We start from the raw sequence: 19,450 nt of genomic DNA on the forward strand, positions 1-19,450 counted from the left end.
AGAGCCTGGGAGCTTGTTTTCACTGGCAGAGCCCTCTGGCCCACACAGGAACCCCCAACAGGAGTGTTGTCGAGCTGGCCATGCCTGCCCCGGCTGGCCAAGATCAAACACAACCCTGACGCGGCCCTCAGTGAAATTGAGTTTGACACCCCTGAGCTAGGGAATTCAGGACTGTGATGTCCAGACTGTGGCCTTCAAGATCCAAGATTCTCAGCAGTGGCCATGTTGACTGCATTCTTGAAGGGAGGGAGGAAGAAAGCAAGCAAGGAAGGAAGCCAGATTTTCTTGAGCTAATTAAAAAAGAAAGAAAAAAGACACATTCAGTGTATCATGAATAAATGGCTTATTTTATTGCCAGGGGGTTTAGGATGCCCACTTACGATTTTGCATCATCTACCTATCAATCACGATCTACTTCAATTATTTGCAGAACTACAGATTAATCTTTTTTTCTTTTTGTTTGGCCCTCAAAGACCTTTCCTTTTCCCTCGTATTTCATTCAAACACGCAGGTCTCACATTTGGGAGAAAACTAAGGCCTGGTGTTTGTAACCACCACGTAATCCTGAAGGGTATAATGGAGCGATCTCCAGTTGATCAGGTCGTCAGGCACAGGCTCCTCCCTCATGACCAAGTGGATCTCATCCGTGGTCAGCACCCGGGACCACATGTTGACCTCCGTTATTTCGCCCATAAAACATTGGCGGACGTCAAAGCCCCCTCCGAAGTTATCCTGCTCCTGCCCCAGAATGATGGATGCCTCGTGGCTGATCCTGTAGCCCTTTCTCATTCCCACACGAGGGAGAAGTTTCCCATTGCGCCAAAAATGGACCAGACCATCCCAGGTGTTCCAGGAGACACAGATGTGCTCCCAAGCGGGAATTGCCCTTGCCGGGACCGTGAAATCCCGCATTTCTCCACCTAGGTAAATGGAATACTTCTTGTCATCGGGCTTAAAAATCAGGAAATCGTTGTCCTTGGACCGGGTGGCGTAAGAGAAGAGGGGAAAGGAAGCGAAAAGCGGGGAGTGATATCGCAGGCAGACGGTGAGGTCGGTCAAGGGATGCTGAAGGGTGGAGTTCAGACGCACGAAGGCCTTGTTAGTAGCTGTCGGGAAAATGAAGACCTTCTTGTGGAGATCTGGATGGAGACAAAAGAAATCTCGGTTAGTAGGGCCCCTGCCTAAGATCGGGGAGTGGGAGGCGAAGGAGAGCTGCTAGCAACACAATGGACAGATAAGAGGCGTTTGAGCCCTGAGGAAGTAAGGTGGAAAAGCTTTCTGACAAGTCTCCCCCCCCCCCATTTTGACAAGGGACAGGGCGATGATTTTGGTGCCCCAGCCACTTTTTATTTTGGATCCAGAAACATCCAAACCAGGGATAGAATAAGAATAAGAGAATAGGAGAAGAGAGGAGGAGAGAAGAGGAGAGAAGAGAAGAGAAAAATGAAGAGTAGAGTAGAGTAGAGTAGAACAGTAAAATACAGAAAAGAAGGAGGCGAAGGTGAAGGTGGATGGAGGAGGAGGAGGAGGAGGAGGAGGAGGAGGAGGAGGAGGAGGAGGAGGAGGAGGAGGAGGAGGAATGTGGAATGGAATAAGAATAGAATATAGGACAGAGCTTCACCTTTTTGGCCGAAGGATCCTGGCAGGCAGGCGAGGATAAGAAGGAGGGAAGGAAGAAGGACCACCATGGTGGACAATGGAGGCGACAGCTGTTTGCAGGAACTTTGGGTAGCCCTCTTTGGCTGGTGTCCTTGGCTGTGGAGCCGTGTCTTCCTTGCAGGGTCAAGTCAACTTCTCAAATGAATGTCTTACTCTCTTGAACTTAGAGAACAAGGGGCAGATTGAGCTGTCCCTTCTGTTTTCCCAGTTTCCCCATGAATGAATCGGCTTCATTTAATTAGGACTTAATCAACCATCCCAATAGTCTGTCAGTCTGATTGATGGATCCATAGATAAATAAACAAACATCTCAAGCCACGTCAACTTGTTGCTCTGATATTCCTCTTAGACCTCAAACAAAGACAGTTGTTATCCATAAGCTCTTGTTTTGGATCCTTGACCGGAATATTCAAACACCTCAAGTCTTTTTGTCCGGATCCAATTTTACGCTGGCTTTGATTTTAATTCATGTTAAAGGTAAAGGTTCCCCTCGCACATATGTGCTAGTCGTTCCCGACTCCAGGGGGCGGTGTTCATCTCCGTTTCAAAGCCGCTGTCCGAAGATGTCTCCGTGGCCATGTGGCCGGCATGACTCAACACCGAAGGCGCACGGAACGCTGTTCCCTTCCCACCAAAGGTGGTCCCTATTTTACTTTTTACTTTTTAAAAATAACTTTTATTGAATGTTTTAATCTTTAAAAACAGAAAGGAAAACACCACAAGAACAAACAAAACCCAAAACGTACACAACCGTATAAAGTAATTTTACAGTCTTCTGTATCGGCTTTCCTGTTTAGCCTTTATAATTCTCCATTCTCCATTGCCTTCCTATTACTTTAACCTTGTCCTATAATATAACAACAATAGTACTAAGACTAATATTGATTATTTATATCACCATATATTTACATTCTCTATCTTCTGTTTTCTAGCCACTTATAGATTTTATTCCATATTTTATTTTAAAAAATCCAATTCTTCTCTTTCTTTTAGTTCTATGGTCATTTTGTCCATCTCTGCACATTCAAGTACTTTTTCTGATTATTGCATTGTACTGATTTTCCCCCCCCAGTTTTGTGCGAAAGCAATCCTGGCTGCAGTGAATATGTGTATGATTACGTATTGAGATTGTTTATCCGTTCTTTGGTCTAATAGTCCTAGTAAGAATGCTTCCTATTTTCCTACTTGCATTTTTTAACGTGCTTTCGAACTGCTAGGTTGGCAGAAGCTGGGACAAGTCACGGGGGGCTCACTCCGTTAGGCGGCGCTGGGGATTCGAACCGCCCAACTGCCGAACTGCTTTCTGATCGACAAACTCAGTGTCTTAGCCACTGAGCCACCACGTCCCTTGTATCGTAATTCATGTTATGATCGCTTTTATTTTAATTCAAGGGAGATCATAGGTCTCTTCTCTGGAGGAGCTAGGACCACAGGGGCAGTCAGAATTTACATGGCTAAGTAAGGTGGTTTACGCTCAATTTTAAAATCTTTTTTTTTATTTTTGCTGCCATGGTTAAGCATATTAGGCAAGGAAAACCAAAAGGACAAATATAGACTGGGTTAAACCAGGTTTAATAGCAGTGACTGTCAGAGGGATCTTGGCGTATGAATGGACAATCAGCTAAACAGGAGCCAGCCGTGTGCAGCGGCAGCCAAAAAAAAAGCCAATGCAATCCTAAATTGCATTAACAGAGGGATACAATCAAGATCAAGGGAGGTACTAATACCCCTCTATAAAGCCCTAGTAAGACCACACCTAGAATCCTGCGTCCAGTTTTGGTCACCACACTATAAAAAAAAAAGATATTGAGACTGTGGAAAGAGTGCAGAGAAGAGCAACCAGGATGATGAGGGGGCTGGAGGCTCAAACATACGATGAACGGTTGCAGGAACTGGGCCTGGCTAGTCCAGTGAAGAGAAGGACCAGGGGAGACGCAGTCTTGCACTATTTGAGGGGCTGCCACAGAGAGGAGGAAGGGGGTCAAGCTATTCTCCAAAGGCCCTGAAGGCCAGACAAGGAAGAATGGATGGAAACCGATCAAGGAGAGATTCAACCTGGAAATAAGGAGGAATTTCTTGACAGGGAGAACAATCAACCCACGGAACAGAAGTTGCCTTCGGAAGTTGTGGGAGCTTCATCCCTGGAGGCTTTCAAGAAGAGATTGGACTGCCATCATTAAAAATGATGTAGGTGGTGTAGGGTCTCCTGCTTGGGTGGGGGGTTGGACTAGACGACCTCCAGGGTCCCTTCCAATCCTGTTAATCTGTCATCTGAAATCGTTTGTTGGAAGCTGGTTGGGAAGATATGTCATAAATACATATCGGTTGGCAAGCACCCAATTTTTTGATCCCATGACCGTTGTAAGAGGGAGGACAGGATTTCCCCCCCAGCAATGTAGATTCCAATGCTCAGTAAATTAATGCTTGCAACTTGAGGACTATGTATAAAACGAATTGCCCAATTAATTGTATTGCGGTGATATCATAAGCCCTTGTGTCAATGGGAAATCCTAGAGCAGGTGGGGCCCAACATGTTGGCTTACCTGGGCCACACGGAGTAAGGAGGTATTGCCTTGGACCACATACCAAATATGTAATATAATATATCATTATATAAATTTATGTGGCGCTCTCGCCTCACAATCAGTGAGGCTGTAAGTTCGATCATAGGTAGAGGCAGATATTTCTCTCTCTGGGCACGATGAGAAAATATCTGCCGAACAAAACACCGCCCTGGTGACAGGAAGGGCATCTGGCCAGTTAACACTCTGCTAGCTGCATTCAGGACTCCACCCCACAACGGATTATGGGCCGTTTACAAGATCGTGATGCAACCCCGTGTAACAAGGAAGAACAGCTGAAATCACCTCCTGCCCTGTTCTTTGGCTCCACATTGCGCGATTAGAATAAAGAGAAATTCGGCGTTATCGTGAACAAGCGGCTTGTTTTATTGCGAGGAGGTTAGAATCACGTGCCCGCTCGTGATTTTTCCGGGCACACATCGTCTACATATCAATCACGATCTAATTCGAATTTGCGATACACTAAAACTACGCATTTCTTTTCTTTTTTTTCCCCCCCCGAAGAGAATTCCTTTCAAACACAGGTCTTCCGTTTGGGAAAACAGCCTAAGGCACTTCCTCCGTAACGACCACGTAATTTTGAATCGTGTAATTAAAAGAGCTCCAGCTGACCATAGGGTCGGGCACAGTGTCATCTTTCAAGAGCAGCCTGACGTCATCCGAGGTCAACATCTTTGGCCACATGTTGACCTCCGCCATGTCGCCCATGAAGGATTGGCTGGCGTCGAAGCCCCCTCCGAAGGTATCTTGGTCTTGTCCCAGAATGATGGAGGCCTGGTTGCTGATCTTGTAACCCTTTTTGGTTCCCAAGCGGGGGAGAAGGACACCGTTGAGCCAAAAATAAATCAGCCCATTTCTGGAGTTCCAGGAGACGCAGATGTGCTCCCAACTGGGAATAACCTGCCTAGGGATCTTGAAACGTACGTCCGAGTTGCCTACGCTAACCGAATAGACACTGTGCTCTTCCTTAAAAATCAGGAAAGCGTTGTCGTGGGACGGGGTGGCATAAGAGAAGAGGGAATAAGGGCGTAAGAGTGGGCAGTGGTGTTTCAGGCAGACGGAGAGGCTGGTCAGGGGCTCCTGAAGGTCTACATTCAGGCGTACGGCGGCCTTGGAAGAAGACGCCGGGAAAACGAAGACCTTCTTCTGGAGATCTGGAAAGGACACCAAGAGATCTCTGTTAGAAGGGTAGCTGTTTAGAATCGGGTGGAGGAGGAAGGGAAAGGAAAGCTGGGAGCAACACGATGGGCAGATAAGAAGACCTTGAGTCCTGAGCTAGAAAGTAACATGGGAAAATCTTGTCCAACAAGAGCCAGCTGTTTTGACAAGCTTTGGGGCAGGTTCCCACTTGACCCACAGATTTTTTTTGGGGGGACACAAGACAGCTTCTCAACCAAGACCAGGAATCCAGGTCCCCTTTGAGTCATGGTGACTCTACCTGGCCTTTGGCTGAAACCACCTGAATTTGAGGTTGGGGAACAGAAGGCCCTCTTCTCCTCCTCAACCAAGACCAGGAATTCAGGTCCCCTTTTAGTCATGGAGACTCTACCTGACTGAAGCCACCTCAGAAGGATCTTCTGGGGAAAATCGACCCATGGCCTTACAACTTGGCCAACAAGCTCAACAGATTTCACCCAGCTTCTGGAGACCACGGGAGCTTCAATGGACAGGGGGAGCTACTCCTACATGGGTTTAAGCCTCACCTTCTTGGCCGAAGGATCCTGAGAGGCAGGCGAGGATAACAAGGAGAGAAGGAAGGAGGACCATCTTGGTGGATGACACAGCTGGTTGCAGTAACCCTGGGCAGGTCCTCTCGTTCCGATGTCCTTGGGTGCAGAGCAGTGTCCTCCTTGAAGGACCAAATCAGCTTCTCAAATGGCGACACCTGTTTTACGTGTCTCCTGAACTTCGAACAAGGGGCAGGCTTAGCTGTCATTTTTGTTTTTCTCCGTGAATGAATTGATGTCATTTAATCAGACTAAATCAACACAAGAAGTGTTAGTGCTGTTTTATATTGTAGTGGTGAAGTCATCCTTGAAATCCTCCATCCAGTTCTGGTGGTCACGGCACAAAAAAGATGTTGAGACTCTAGAAAGTGTAGAAAGAGGAGCAACAAAGAATGGAATAGAATATAATGGAATGGGATGGGATGGGATAGAATGGGGCGGGATGGGTTGGGATGGGATGGGATGGGATAGAATGGGATGGGATGGGATGGGATGGAATGGGATAGAATGTGATAGAATGGGATGGAATGGGATGGGATGGGATAGAATGGGATGGGATGGAATGGGATGGAATGGGATGGAATGGGATGGAATGGGATGGGATAGAATGGGATAGAATGGGATGGATGGAATGGGATAGAATGGGATGGATGGAATGGGATGGAATGGGATGGGATGGGATGGAATGGGATGGAATAGAATAGAATAATAGAGTAGAGTGTAGAGAATAGAATAAGGAATGGAATGGACTAGAATAGAATAGAATAGAATAGAACAGAACAGAACAAAATTCTTTATTGGCCAAGTGTGATTGGACACACATGGAATTTGTCTTTGGTGCATAAGCTCTCAGTGCATATAAGGAAAATAAAATACATTCATCAAGAATCATAAGATACAACACTTAGTGATAGTCAAGGTTACTAAAAAGCTATCAAATTGTACTAGGAAACAAATAAAAATATAAATTGAAAGATACAAGCAACATGGCTACAGTCATAAGTAGGAGGAGATAGATGCTAGGAAGGAAGAGAAAATAATAGTAATGCAGACTTAGTAAATAGTTTGAAAGTGTTGAGGGAATTAGTTGTTTAGCAGAGTGATGGCATTCGGGAAAAAGCTGTCCTTGTGTCTAGTTGTTCTGGTGTGCAATGCCCTATAGTGTTGTTTTGAGGGTAGGAGTTGAAACAATTGATGTCCAGGATGCGAGGGGTCTGTAGATATTTTCCCAGCCCTCTTTTTGACTCCTGCAGTGTGCAAATCCTCAATGGAAGGCAGGTTGGCAGCCGTTGTTTTTCCTGCAGTTCTGATTCTCCTCTGAAGTCTCTGTCTCTCTTGTTGGGTTGCAGAGCCAAACCAGACAGTTATGGAGGTGCAGAGGACAGACTGAATAAGTCCTCTGTAGAATGACCAGGGATCTGGAGGCTAAACCGTTGCAGGGTATGCTTAGTCTAACGAAGACAAGGATTAGCGGGAACGTGATAACAGCCTTCCAATATTTGTGGGGCTGCCCCAAAGAAGAGAGGGTCAAGCTATTCTCCAAAGCACCTGAAGGCAGGACAAGAAGCAACGGGTGGAAACTTATCAAGGGCAGAAGCAACTTAGAATCAACAGTAAGAAGAATTAGCCAGTGGAACGGCTTGCCTCCAGAAATTCTGGGCGCTCCATCAATGGAGGTTTTTAAGAAGAGATTGGACAGTTTGTCTGGAATGGTATAAGCAGGTCGTCTGCTTGAGCTGGGGGTTGGACTAGAAGACCTCCAAGGTGCCTTCCAAGCCTTTTATTCTATGTTCTGTACAATAAGTCACCTTCAAACTTTCTGATGCTGGGTCTTGGAACAAAACTAGCTTTCTTCTCAGAATCAGATAAGGGATCTGGACAACCTTTATTTAAAAGCCAACACCTGTCATACATACTCTCCTAAAACCACCTCTTGGTTATATTTTTTTGGGTACATTTCCAGGAACATAATCTTCCATTTCTGATTGGAATCCAATCGAAATATTTTCCCGGACCTGCTGTTTGCCTAAGTTATTCACTCGATTGTTACTCCTTCCCCCAAAGTGTTTGCAGAAGATTACAAAACCGATTTTAAAAGCAAATACTAAAGGGAATCCAGAACCAAAGATAACACATGGTGGTGAAAATTATACATAATTTGAATTTTTTTTTTAAAGCGCTGGTTAATGTTGGCACAGGGCTCTCTGTTACGAAAGGCCTGCCCTTCTCTTGGGTCCATGCCATTGTCCATGCCATCATTCAGCCATGCTGGCTGGGGAATTCTGGGAGTTGAAGTCCACAAGTCTTAAAATGGCCAAGTTTGGAGACCACTAAGATGGATGGATGGATGGGGGAGAGAGAGGGAGCGGGGTGGGGGAGAAAGAGAGATGATAATAAGAGATAAATAGATAGATGATAGATAGATAGATAGATAGATAGATAGATAGATAGATAGATAGATAGAAGAGAGGGGGAGAGACGGAGGGAGAAAGAGATGAGATGATAGATAGATAGATAGATAGATAGATAGATAGATAGATAGATAGAAAGAAGGGGGAGAGACGGAGGGAGAAAGAGATGAGAGATAAGGTAGATAGATGATAGATAGATAGATAGATAGATAGATAGATAGATAGATAGATAGATAGATAGATAGAAAGAAAGAACGAAGAGGGGGAGAGACGGAGGGAGAAAGAGATGAGAGATAAGATAGATAGATAGATAGATAGATAGATAGATAGATAGGTAGGTAGGTAGGTAGGTAGGTAGGTAGGTAGGTAGGTAGGTAGGGAGAAAGAGAGATAAGAGAGATAATAGGCAGGCAGGCAAGCAAGCAGGCAGACAGATAGAAACAAGATCAGTGGGTGAGTGGGATGGAGGGATGGTGGGGTGGAAGATAGATATGGATGAATGAATGGATGGATGGACAGATGGATGGATGGATGAGTGGACCGACGGACGGATGGACAGAGAAATTAAACATTCCCGGGGGTGGGGTGGGGGGAGGCCTCAAAGTAAGAAAGGAGCGGCCATCACGTCCCCCTTGATTTCATAACTCAGATCAAACCAATCCAGCAGAGGGGAAGAGTTCTCCCGCCTCTGGAAGCTCCTTATTTGATCTGCAGACAAGAGGGTGTCCCACAGGTAGTCTTCTCCCAGCTCTCCTTCGAAAGCTTGCTTGGGGTCCAACGAACCCCCGTAGGAATCCTGATCCTGTCCCAGCATGATGATCAGATCCCTTCTGATCCGGTAACCCTGGGCGGCCACTTTGCGGGGCAGGGCGATCCTGTTGAGCCAGAGCTGGACGACGCTGGTGGCCGAATCCCAGGCCAGGCACAGATCTTCTGCTTGGTGGCTGCTCCTTTCCTCGGACACCTTGAAAACGACGGCTTGGTCACCCAGGATGACCTCGTAGCCGGTGGACACTTTGAAGAGGAGGATCTCGTTGTGATCTCGGGAGGCGGCCGAGAAGAGGCATGGAACAGAAGTTGCCTTTGGAAGTTGTGGGAGCTTCATCACTTGAGACGTTCAAGAAGAGACAGGACTGCTGAAATGGTGTAGGATCTGCTCGGGCAGGGGGTTGGACTAGATGACCTACAAGATCCCCTCCAACTCTGAATCTATCTAAAATGATCAAAGGCCTGGAGGCTAAAACAAGACGATGAACGGTTGCAGGAATTGGATATGCCTAGTCTAGGGAAGAGAAGGACCAGGGGAGACAGGATAGAAGTCTTCCAATATTTGAGGGGCTGCCACAGAGAGGAGAAGGGGGTCAAGCTATTCTCCAAAGTATGCCAGACAAGGAACAATGGATGGAAACTAATCCAGGAGAGATTCAACCTGAAAATAAGGAGGAATTTCCTGACCGTGAGAGCAATCAACCCATGGAACAAAAGTTGCCTTTGGAAGTTGTGGGAGCTTCATCCCTGGAAGCGTTCAAGAAGAGACTGGACTGCCCTCTGTCAGAAATGGTGTAGTAGGCTCTCCTGCTTGGGGGAGTGCGGGTTGGACTAGATGACCTACAAGGTCCTAATTCTGCTCCTCTGTTTATCTAAGATTTGCCCACCAGGAGAGCAGCCTTTAAAGTCTAAATCGAGCTTTTCCGCGGTTGGGAAAACTGAGAGTTTGGCGACGGTCCCTCCTTGCCTGCTGCGTTTTTTAGGGGAAGGAGAGCGGCGTTTAGAGACGCTCCCTTCGCTTGTCTGCCCGCCGCTGGCAAGAGCCGCGTTCGACAAGTGAGAATCCCCGGCCGGCTGGTTCCGGGGCAAAGCCAAGCACGTGGGAACGGGGCGTTTGGCACCTCCGTCTCTTGATCTCAGGTAGATCGGGGGATTCAGTGGAGTCCGAAGAACAGCGACGGTCGGTTTCGTGCATGCTTGCAAAAGCCAGATGGGGGGAAAGTCGAGGGAGAATTAAGAGCCGGTGGGGAGGGGGCGTCAAAAGGGGAGGGGGCTACGCAAATCTTACAACTTGGGCTGAAGAGGGGGGCGTGTCCGGCCGTTCCCGGGTCAGCGAGGGTCGTTTTGGAGGAGGTGCATTCGCACAACAGCTCCCCCCCACCCCCGAGGGTTTATTTTTAGACAGTTTTGCAAGGTCGAAGCTGCAAAAAAAACACGAGAGGTTATTATTTTGCTTTCTTTTCGCCTCGCCTGCAATTGCTGGGATCGACCACAAGGGGGAGTCCGAACGCCACAAATGCTATCTATCTTTCTTTCTTGCTCTTTCTCTTTTCCTCCTTATTCTTTCCTTCCTCCTTCATTCTCTCTTTTCCTTCCTCCCTCCCTCCTTCCTTTCTTTTTTACTCTTAACATTTATTCCACTTCCTTCTTCCAATGAGGAGTACCACCAGAACCTAGGTACCCATCTCTGCAGGATGCTTTAATTTAAATTCTTGCACCCAGCAAAGGTTAGACTGGATGGCCTCAAGGATTCCTGATTGCTTCCTACTTTCTTTCATCATCTCTCTATCTCCTCCATCTCTTTCTTTATCATCATTCTATTCCATTCTATTCGCCTACTATATTCTATTCTCTCTATGCCATTCTATTCTATTCTTTTATTCTATCCTATTATTCTGTTCTACTCTATTTTCTATTCTTTAAATCTATTCTCTATTCTATTCTATCTATTCTATTCTATTCTCTATTCTATTGTATTATCTATTCCTTAATTCTATTCTATTCCTCTATTCTATTTATTCTATATTCTATTCTAGTCTCTCTATTCTAGTCTCTATTCTATTCTATTCTTTAATTCTATTCTAATTTCTAGTCTAGTCTCTATTCTATTCTATTGTCTAGTCTAGTCTATTCTAATTTCTATTCTAATCTCTACTCTACTCATTTTCTCTCTGCGGACTTCAACTCCCAGAATTCCCCAGCCAGCATGCTTTCAGATGGGTGGACTTCAGCTCCCAGAGCATGCTGGCTGGGGAATTCTGGGAGTTGAAGTCCGCCCATCTTAAAGTTGGCAAAGTTTAGAAACACTTTCATACATATATTACTCCTCTTTCTAACTTTGCCCCCTTTCCGTGCAGGGCACCCAAACGCCTTACCAAGCCATAAACCCATTCTTCTTCTCTCTCCCGGCAGGACCCATGGCATCAGCGCTGCCCCCCAATTTCTCTTGGGTCGTCTCAGGCCTATTGGCTGGCCTGGCCATGCCACGGCTCCCTGCTCACTACCAGTACATGCATGACCACGGGATCCGGCACCTGGTGTCTCTAACCGAGCGGAGCCCGCCTTACCACGACACCTGTCCGGGCATTCAAGTGCACCGTCTGCGCATTGCCGACTTCTGCTCTCCCTCGACCGAACAGATCCAGCGGTTTCTGCAGATTGTGGAAGACGCCAACACCAAGGGGGAGGTAAGAGGGTTTCGGTTATCTCATTATGGGGATGTCACCCCTGCGAGGTAGGACAGTCCAAGAAACAGACATGGCAGAGATTTCTAAGAACGTTATAGTGCTTCTCGACTTGTTGATTTTAAGATGGGTAGACACCAACTCCCAGAATTCCCTGGCCAGGATGCTTTAAGATGGGTAGATTTCAACTCCCAGAATCCCCCAGCCAGTTTGCTTTAAGATGGGTGGACTCCAAATCCCAGAATTCCCCAGCCAGCAGGCTTTAAGATAGGTGGACTTCAACTCCCAGAATTCCTCAGCCAGCTTGCTTTAAGATGGGTGGACTCAAATCCCAGAATCCCCCAGCCAGCTGCTTTAAGATGGGTGGACTCCATCTCCCAGACTAAGAGCCACACTGACTGGGGAATTCTGGGAGTTGAAGTTGACACCTTTAGGGTTTAAAGAACATTATTTTGGACAGTACAGATAGCCCCCGACTTACAACGATTCATTTAGCGACCGGTTTTATATTCATTTTTATTTCTTTCTCAACGTTTTTGCTTTTCTCTTTGCTTTCCCCCCCCTCTCTTTCTGTTTGCTGGCCTTCATTTTTATCTTCCTTTTAAAAAAAAGTTATAAAGACAATGACACTGAAAAAGAAGCAAAGAAACATGTGTTTTTCCCTCCGCCAGGCCGTGGCTGTTCACTGTTTGCTGGGCTTCGGACGGACGGGGACCATGTTGGCGTGTTACCTTGCCAAGACCCACAAAATCAGCGGGGTGGACGCCATCCAAAAAATCCGCCAGCTGCGTCCGGGCTCCATTGATACTCATGACCAGGAGAAGGCCGTCGTCCAGTTCCACCAGCGTACAAAGTAGCCGCGGGAAAGGACGAGAACTTGCCCGCGAGAAAGAGCACGACGATTGTGTCTTTTTCCGGCTCTTTTCTGGCGAGGGGGGGGGGGGGAGGGAGACACACAAGCTGGCTTTAGAGAGTGAATCCTGCAGGGATCCAGTCCGAGTGGGATCCCAGACACACACACACACACACAAGTCAATTTATCGTCTCTGTTGGTTCCCTCCGAGTTAGTTGACGTTAACTTTCTCAAGAGCGGAGTGTTCACATTTCCGGCGCGGTTTTCGTAAATTACGAACGTCACCCCGCAGTTGAAAAAGAGGCACCTGGCCAGGGGTGTAATTTGGATGGAGGACAAGGAAAATATTGGGGGAGGAATTTATTCAAGACCGTTCGCACGAGAAAATCCTGGATGTTAAGGTTTAGAACGGGTTGGCAACCTTTAACACTCAAAAGAGCCATTCGGATCCATTTCCCGCACAAAAGAAAACACCGGGGGCCACAAAACGTTTCCCGCGCCTGACTTATTTCCTCAGCGGCCACAAAACTAGCCTATGTAGTTGAATTAAACTCTTCTGTTTTGTTCGGAAGCTTTTCTTGGATTTATCCATGGTTGGGTCAAAAAGCTCCATAAATCACATGCTGGGCGGGTGTCGGACATTGGTGGTTGTGACGCGTATTTTGAGCGACAGGGAGCCGCAGCAGAGGGATAAAAGGAGCCACATGTGGGCTGCAGAGCTGCAGGTTGCCGACCCTTGGCTGGGAATTTTCTGATTAAGGAGAAGCCATCCTAACAATAATAAATAAAAAAATTATCAGATGGTGCTTCTTCCTGCCAGGTTATTTATTTATTTATTTGCAGGTTGTCCTCGGTTTACAACCGCAATGAGGCTCGCGGGTTGTTGCTGTCGTTAAGCGGGTCACCACGTGACCTTGGATGTGAAAACCGACAACAACGCGGCGGTTATTAAATGAACAAGGTGGGCCTTCGGCGATTTATCCAATTTACTGACAACGGCTCTGAAAACCTATGACCGTTTTTCACCTTTAGGAGTGATGGCAGCGATTTTGATCCCGGGATCAAAATTCAGACGCTGGGCAACTGGTTCGTAGTTATGACGGTTGCAGCGTCCCGAATGGGGTTGGGTGTCACATGAGCCTCTTTTACGACCTTCTGACAAGCAATGGGGAAGCCAGATTCACTTAACGGCTGTGTGGCTAACTTGACAACTGCAGGGATTTGCTTAGTAACCATGGCAAGAAAGGTCGTAAAATGGGGCAAAACTCACTTAACAAATGTCTCGCTTAGCAATGGAAATGGGCTCAATAGTGGTCGTAAGTCAAGGACTAACGTAAGTCGAGGAAGAATGGATGGAAACTGACCAAGGAGAGATTCAACCTGGAAATGAGGAGGAATTTCCTGACAGGGAGAACAATCAACCAATGGAACAGAAGTTGCCTTCGGAAGTTGTGGGAGCTTCATCCTTGGAGGCTTTCAAGAAGAGGCTGGACTGCCCTCTGTCAGAAACGGTGAAGGATCTCCTGCTTTGACTGGGGGGTTGGACTAGATGACCTACAAGGTCCCTTCCAACTCTGTTATCTATAAATTACAGAAAGAATATCCTGCTATTCACCTCCTAATCTAATGCAATGAAAACATTGCACCATCCCGCTCTCAAATTCATCCTCAACTTCCAGGTCTGCTCATCCCCAGCCAGGATTATGGGCAAGGGTGCTCCTACCTAGAGGAACCCCAGAGCGTTCCCACGCAAGGCCAGCCCCCCACCCTCCCCATCCCTGGGATCAAAACATTTCACGGGTGAAATCCCAGCCACAAAAGGGAACGGGTGAATCTTTGCCGGGGATTAAAATCGGAGAAATTCTACACCCACCCACCCCTAAGTAGAATTCCCCCCCCCCCACCCTTCCCCTGAATTGTGAGAGGGGAGGATTCAGCTCTGTGAAGAATCGGCCTGTTTGCTATTCCGCAGCTGGGTTTGCGTCATCGAGCCATTTGGGGAGGGGGCGATGGTCCCATCGGAGCTCCCCTTCCCAAGCCTTGGATGTCAATGTTAGATCAACAGCTTGTCAGGGTGATCGAGACCCTAACTCAAACCGACAGTTTGCAAGACAATTTGCCCTGAAGCTCTGTGTATGTATGAGAGAGAGAGAGAGACCCATTTAAAAAAAAACAATGGGAGATAATGAGTTTTTTTTTTTTAATGAAGATGACTGGGGGCGGAGGGAGGGTCTTGTAAGAAAGCAGGGATCATTCGTTTGTGCCTTTTTTGTGCAAGGGCGATAGAAATCGTTCCCACTCCACTCTTCCCTTCCTACCTAGCAGGGTTGTGGTGCAGCCGCAGGGCACGGAGGAAAGCCGGAGGAGAGATTTAAAAAGAAGGGAAGAGGAGGGGGAAAATAACACAGTTGTGATTATTGCTTGGATATTCTGTTTTGCAGGGAGGGGGGGATTTTAAGACCAGAAGTGGCGTTGAAATTCACAACCAGATGCCTCCTTGAAAACTTTCCTTAAATACACAGCCAAAAGGACAGGTTCAGGCCTCTGAAAGTGGGGGGGGGGGGGAATCATATTTAGTGTCTAACTATGGAGCATAAGGTAAAAGGTAAAGTTTCCCCTTGCACATATGTGCTAGTCGTTCCCGTGAAACGTGAATCTCCGTTTCAAAGCCGAAGAGCCAGCGCTGTCCGAAGACGTCTCCGTGGTCATGTGGCCGGCATGACTCAATGCTGAAGGCGCATGGAACGCTGTTCCCTTCCCACCAAAGGTGGTTCCTATTTTTCTATTTGCATTTTTACATGCTTTTGAACTGCTAGGTTGGCAGAAGCTGGCACAAGTAACTGCAGCTCACTCCTTTATCCGGTGCTGGGGATTCGAACCGCCGAACTGCCAACCTTTCTGATCGACAAGCTCAGCATCTTATACTATATTTTAAAATCTTAGTTAGCTCTCCCTGTCAAGAGTTTTTGAGACTGGTGGCTCAAAAAAGGGAGGGAGGAAAGGAGTATTGGAGAAGGAAGGGAGAATTGAATAAGGAGGTAGGAAGGAAAGAAGTAGAGAATTGGAAGGAAGAGGGAGGAAGGGTGGATGGGTGGGAGATTGGGGAGGGAGGGGGAGAAAAGGGGAAGGAAAAAAAGGTAGGAAGGAAGGAGAATAGGAGAAGGGAGGAAAAGAAGGAAGGAAGAACTGGAAAGGGGAAGAGGGAGGGTAGGTGGGAGATTGGGGAAGGAGGGAGAGAAAAATGGAAGGAAGGAGAAGAAAAAGGAAGGAGAATTGGAGAAGCGGGGAGGGAGAGAAAGAAAGAATTGGAAAAGGGAGAGGGAGAAAAGGACAGAAGGAGGAATTGGAAGGGGAAAGGGGCGCGTCAGAGATTGAGGGAAGGGAGAGAAAAATGAAAGGGAGGGAAGGAAAAAGAAGGAAGGAGAATTGGAGAAGCAGGGAGGTAGAGAAGGAAAGAAGGAGAGAATTGGAAGAGGAAGGGAGGGAGAAAGGAAGGAAGGACGGAAGCAGGAATTGGAAAGGGAAGAGGGAGGGTGGGTGGGAGATTAGGGCGGGAGAGAAAAGGAAGGGAAGAAAAGAAAAAAGAAGGGGAGGTAGGAAAGATGGAAAAGTGGAGAAATAAGGGGAAGAAAGGAAACTGAAGAGAAAGAAAGACTATAAATAGGAAGTGTTTTTTTTTCCTTTTAAAAAAGTGTGACTTGCCTTAAGGAAAAGAAATGATCAAGTCTGCTTACAGTAATAACTACTGTGGACCAAAGGGGCAGATTTGGCTCAAGGGGCCCCCAGGGGCCAATCCTGCATTTTAGCCCTTCTGGAATCAAGAGGAGAGGGGTGGGATGAATAAAACTCCACTCCTTTTTTTCCTGCTGTGAAAATCCATCTTTGGGCCCAGCGGGGGGATCAAATACCGGCAGGTGCCCCCCAGCGCAGCCTCTCAGGGGAGAGATCCGGTGTCTCCTGCGCAGAGACCTGGATTATCTTAAAAGCCCCTTCAAGCCGTATCTTGTTTCCGTCTCTCGGAGGTGCTGATTATAGAAGGGTGGAGGATGGGGGGAGTGAGGGGGATAATCTCGTCTTTTGGGATACCCGCGCAGACCATGAGGGTTGGCTTCCTGCCTCGGGAGGCTGGGGGGTGAGGGGGGTTGGGAGGGCCCAAAAATGCAGGAAAGAGGGCTGGGTGGGATTGAGAAGCAACAGGTGTGGTATTAAGTGATTTCATTGTATGGCATCTTGCATTCGGTCACGGTGTAACCTTGGGGAGGGGATGCCACAGTGCATTATCAAAGCTTGCTCTGGGAAGGAAGAGAGAGGAGAGAGGGAAGGAAGGGAGGGAGGGAGGGAAAGAAAAGGGAGGGAAATAAAAGAAAAGGGAAGGAAGGAAGAGAAAGAAAGGGGGAGGAAGAGAAAGAAAAGGGAGGGAAGGAAGGGAAAGAAAGGGTGAGGAAGGGAAAGAAAGGAAGGGAAAGAAAAGGGAAGGAAGGAAGAGAAAGAAAAGGGGAGGAAGGGAAAGAAAAAGGAAGGGAAAGAAAAGGGAAGGAAGGAAGAGAAAGAAAAGGGAGGGAAGGAAGGGAAAGAAAGGAAGGGAAAGAAAAGGGAAGGAAGAAAGGAAGAGAAAGAAAAGGGAAGGAAGGGAAAGAAAAAAGAAGAAAGGAAGGGGAAGAAAAGGGAAGGAAGGAACAATGGAAGGAAGGAGAAGTGAGAGAGGAAAAAGGGGAGTGACTTGTCCCATCTTCTGCCAACCTAGCAGTTCGAAAGCAGGTAAAAAATGCAAGTAGACAAATAGGGACCCCCCCCCCTTTGATGGGAATCGAACAGCCTTCGGCGTTGAGTCATGCCGGCCACATGACCACGGAGACGTCTTCGGACAGCGCTGGCTCTTCGGCTTTGAAATGGAGATGAGCAGCGCCCCCTAGAGTCGGGAATGACTACCACATATATGCGAGGGGAACCTTTACCTTTACCTAAGCGGTTTAGAGTTAGCCTCTTTCCCCCAACAATCTGGATCCTCATTTTACCCACCTCGGAAGGATGGATTACCTCTCCATCTTAAAAGTTTACCAAAGTTGAGAAAAAAGGACCGATTTAATGGAACCACTCTTAACTTTCTGCCCCGCCCCTCCCGTGGGGGAAGGAAAAAAAACTACACATCCCAGACACCTTTGCGACATTAAATCCCTTCCCCCCCAGGTACCAAGACACGCCCCCCTCCCCTTTCCAGCTCCCCTTTTAAAGCACCCATGTCCTGCCTTTGCCTGCCGGCGATTGGTGCATTCGGAAGGCGCAAGGAGCGCTTTCGGGCAGGGGATTGGCCGTTGTCCCGGGCAACCAAGAGGCTGGGGAGTGGGAGGGGGGAGCAGCAGAGCGAAGCCCCCGCCCCTCCATTGTGTGGGAACTTTCCTCCCCCCCCCTCCGCCGCACGGACAGGAGTTTCCCACTTTGAGCGCCTGCTTGGTTTTCTAGCAAAGCGAAGTCGCTCCGAATCGGGATTTGGAGCAGATGCAAAAAAGAGGATCGGATTTGCGCTTCGGAGCAGCCGCGAAGTAAATTGCACGGAGCGCAAGGGGGGAGAGAGAGAGGGCGCAGCGCCCGGTCACCCGCGGGCGCCGCGTTGCAAAGCTTCGCGGCGCGCAAAGTTAGCCCTTAGCGGCGCTGCGGAGCCGTGGATGGCGGCGGGGGCGGCGGCACGGGGGCGGACCGGATCGGACCGAGAGCCCTGGCCGGGAGTGGGTATCTCCCGGCGGAGACCAGCAGGTAAGCATCCCGTGCGGTCCGCTTCTCCCACCAGCAGCCCTGCGATCCTGATTCTCCCTGCGCTTCGGGGGAACCGGACCCGTGCAAAACCCGGTTATGCAAGGGGAACACGCGAGTTTCGCCTGATCTTCGGGGTGGGGGCGGGTTTCGGCGTGGGTCTGAACCCGTGCGGGGCTAAACCGGGTTTAAGCGGCGCGTCCCACCGACGGGTGGGAGAGGGATGAAAAGAAGGAGATCTGAGATTTTTCAGTGGTTTGAAGAAGGATCGTAGCGTCCGCCTCAAAGAGGACCAGTCTCTTGAAATGCTTCCCTGGGCTCAGGAAGCGCTCAGGCCGCTTAAGCCGGACTCTTGGGTGGGTTGATTTCCCACGGAGCTATCAAGAAGAGCGGCGGGGAGGGTAGCCACGCACGTGGGTTCCCTATTTATCAGAGACACTGGGAGTATTTTTATCTATCTATCTATCTATCTATCTATCTATCTATCTATCTATCTATCATCTATCTATCCTTCCTATTCTATCTATCTATCATCTATCTATCTATCTATCTATCATCTATCTATCTATCTATCTATCCTTCCTATTCTATCTATCTATCTATCTATCTATCTATCTATCTATCTATCTAATCTTCCTATTCTATCTATCTATCTATCTATCTATCTATCTATCTATCTATCTATCTATCTATCTATCTATCTATCATCTATCTATCTATCTATCTATCCTTCCTATTCTATCTATCTATCTATCTATCTATCTATCTATCTATCTATCTATCTATCTATCTAATCTTCCTATTCTATCTATCTATCGATCTATCTAATCTTCCTATTCTATCTATCTATCTATCTATCTATCTATCTATCTATCTATCTATCTATCTATCTATCTATCTATCTAATCTTCCTAATCTATCTATCTATCTATCTATCTATCTATCTATCTATCTATCTAATCTTCCTATTCTATGCTATCTATCTATCTCTAGCTAATCTTCCTATTCTATCTATCAA

The 19,450-nt window shown here is 47.4% G+C and overlaps 5 protein-coding genes across 6 annotated transcripts in view; 2 read left to right on the forward strand and 3 right to left on the reverse strand.

Annotated features, from left to right (window-relative positions):
- Positions 1-475: 475 nt before the first annotated feature.
- LOC309399796 (serum amyloid P-component-like) lies at positions 476-1,688 on the reverse strand (the record flags this gene model as incomplete). The annotated part of the gene is made up of 2 exons (XM_081967908.1): positions 476-1,139; positions 1,622-1,688. 2 exons carry the CDS (start codon positions 1,686-1,688, stop codon positions 532-534), a joined length of 675 nt encoding a protein of 224 aa, XP_081824034.1. The 3' UTR covers positions 476-531.
- A 2,917-nt stretch (positions 1,689-4,605) lies between these two features.
- Positions 4,606-6,376, reverse strand: LOC309400094 (serum amyloid P-component-like). The gene is made up of 2 exons (XM_081968414.1): positions 5,945-6,376; positions 4,606-5,395 (listed from the first exon to the last, which is right to left on the reverse strand). The coding sequence occupies exons 1-2, from the start codon at positions 6,006-6,008 to the stop codon at positions 4,788-4,790; spliced, it is 672 nt and encodes a 223-aa protein (XP_081824540.1). The 5' UTR covers positions 6,009-6,376; the 3' UTR covers positions 4,606-4,787.
- A 2,421-nt stretch (positions 6,377-8,797) lies between these two features.
- On the reverse strand, positions 8,798-9,484 carry LOC309399797 (serum amyloid P-component-like; the record flags this gene model as incomplete). The annotated part of the gene is made up of 1 exon (XM_081967909.1): positions 8,798-9,484. The coding sequence occupies one exon, from the start codon at positions 9,482-9,484 to the stop codon at positions 8,978-8,980; it is 507 nt and encodes a 168-aa protein (XP_081824035.1). The 3' UTR covers positions 8,798-8,977.
- Positions 9,485-9,586: 102 nt separating this feature from the next.
- Positions 9,587-13,255, forward strand: DUSP23 (dual specificity phosphatase 23). Of its 2 annotated transcripts, none has more exons than XM_081968294.1 (3): positions 9,587-10,327; positions 11,560-11,834; positions 12,503-13,255. In XM_081968294.1, the coding sequence occupies exons 2-3, from the start codon at positions 11,565-11,567 to the stop codon at positions 12,686-12,688; spliced, it is 456 nt and encodes a 151-aa protein (XP_081824420.1). In that variant the 5' UTR covers positions 9,587-10,327; positions 11,560-11,564; the 3' UTR covers positions 12,689-13,255. The 2 variants fall into 2 exon arrangements, with proteins under 2 accessions (XP_081824420.1, XP_081824419.1); XM_081968293.1 differs by having other exon boundaries at positions 9,588-10,287.
- A 4,819-nt stretch (positions 13,256-18,074) lies between these two features.
- Positions 18,075-19,450, forward strand: part of IGSF9 (immunoglobulin superfamily member 9) — a 35,578-nt gene continuing 34,202 nt past the window's right edge. Inside the window, exon 1 of the mRNA XM_081968129.1 lies at positions 18,075-18,435. The gene's annotated coding sequence lies outside the window, so the exon portion shown is untranslated. The remainder of the gene's footprint in view (positions 18,436-19,450) is intronic.

The sequence above is a fragment of the Natrix helvetica genome, assembly GCF_964273705.1.
Source record: "Natrix helvetica genome assembly, chromosome: 16".
In the NCBI taxonomy this organism is placed as follows: domain Eukaryota; kingdom Metazoa; phylum Chordata; class Lepidosauria; order Squamata; family Natricidae; genus Natrix; species Natrix helvetica.

What these genes read in the sequence shown, in the direction of transcription:
- LOC309400094 (XM_081968414.1), bottom strand. Translation starts at nt 6,008, where the DNA reads ATGGTCCTCCTTCCTTCTCTCCTTGTTATCCTCGCCTGCCTCTCAGGA. An exon ending in AGGATCCTTCGGCCAAGAAG is followed by an intron (nt 5,396 to 5,944) that starts GTGAGGCTTAAA and finishes TGTCCTTTCCAG; the next exon opens with ATCTCCAGAAGAAGGTCTTC.
- DUSP23 (XM_081968294.1), top strand. Translation starts at nt 11,565, where the DNA reads ATGGCATCAGCGCTGCCCCCCAATTTCTCTTGGGTCGTCTCAGGCCTA. An exon ending in ACGCCAACACCAAGGGGGAG is followed by an intron (nt 11,835 to 12,502) that starts GTAAGAGGGTTT and finishes TCCCTCCGCCAG; the next exon opens with GCCGTGGCTGTTCACTGTTT.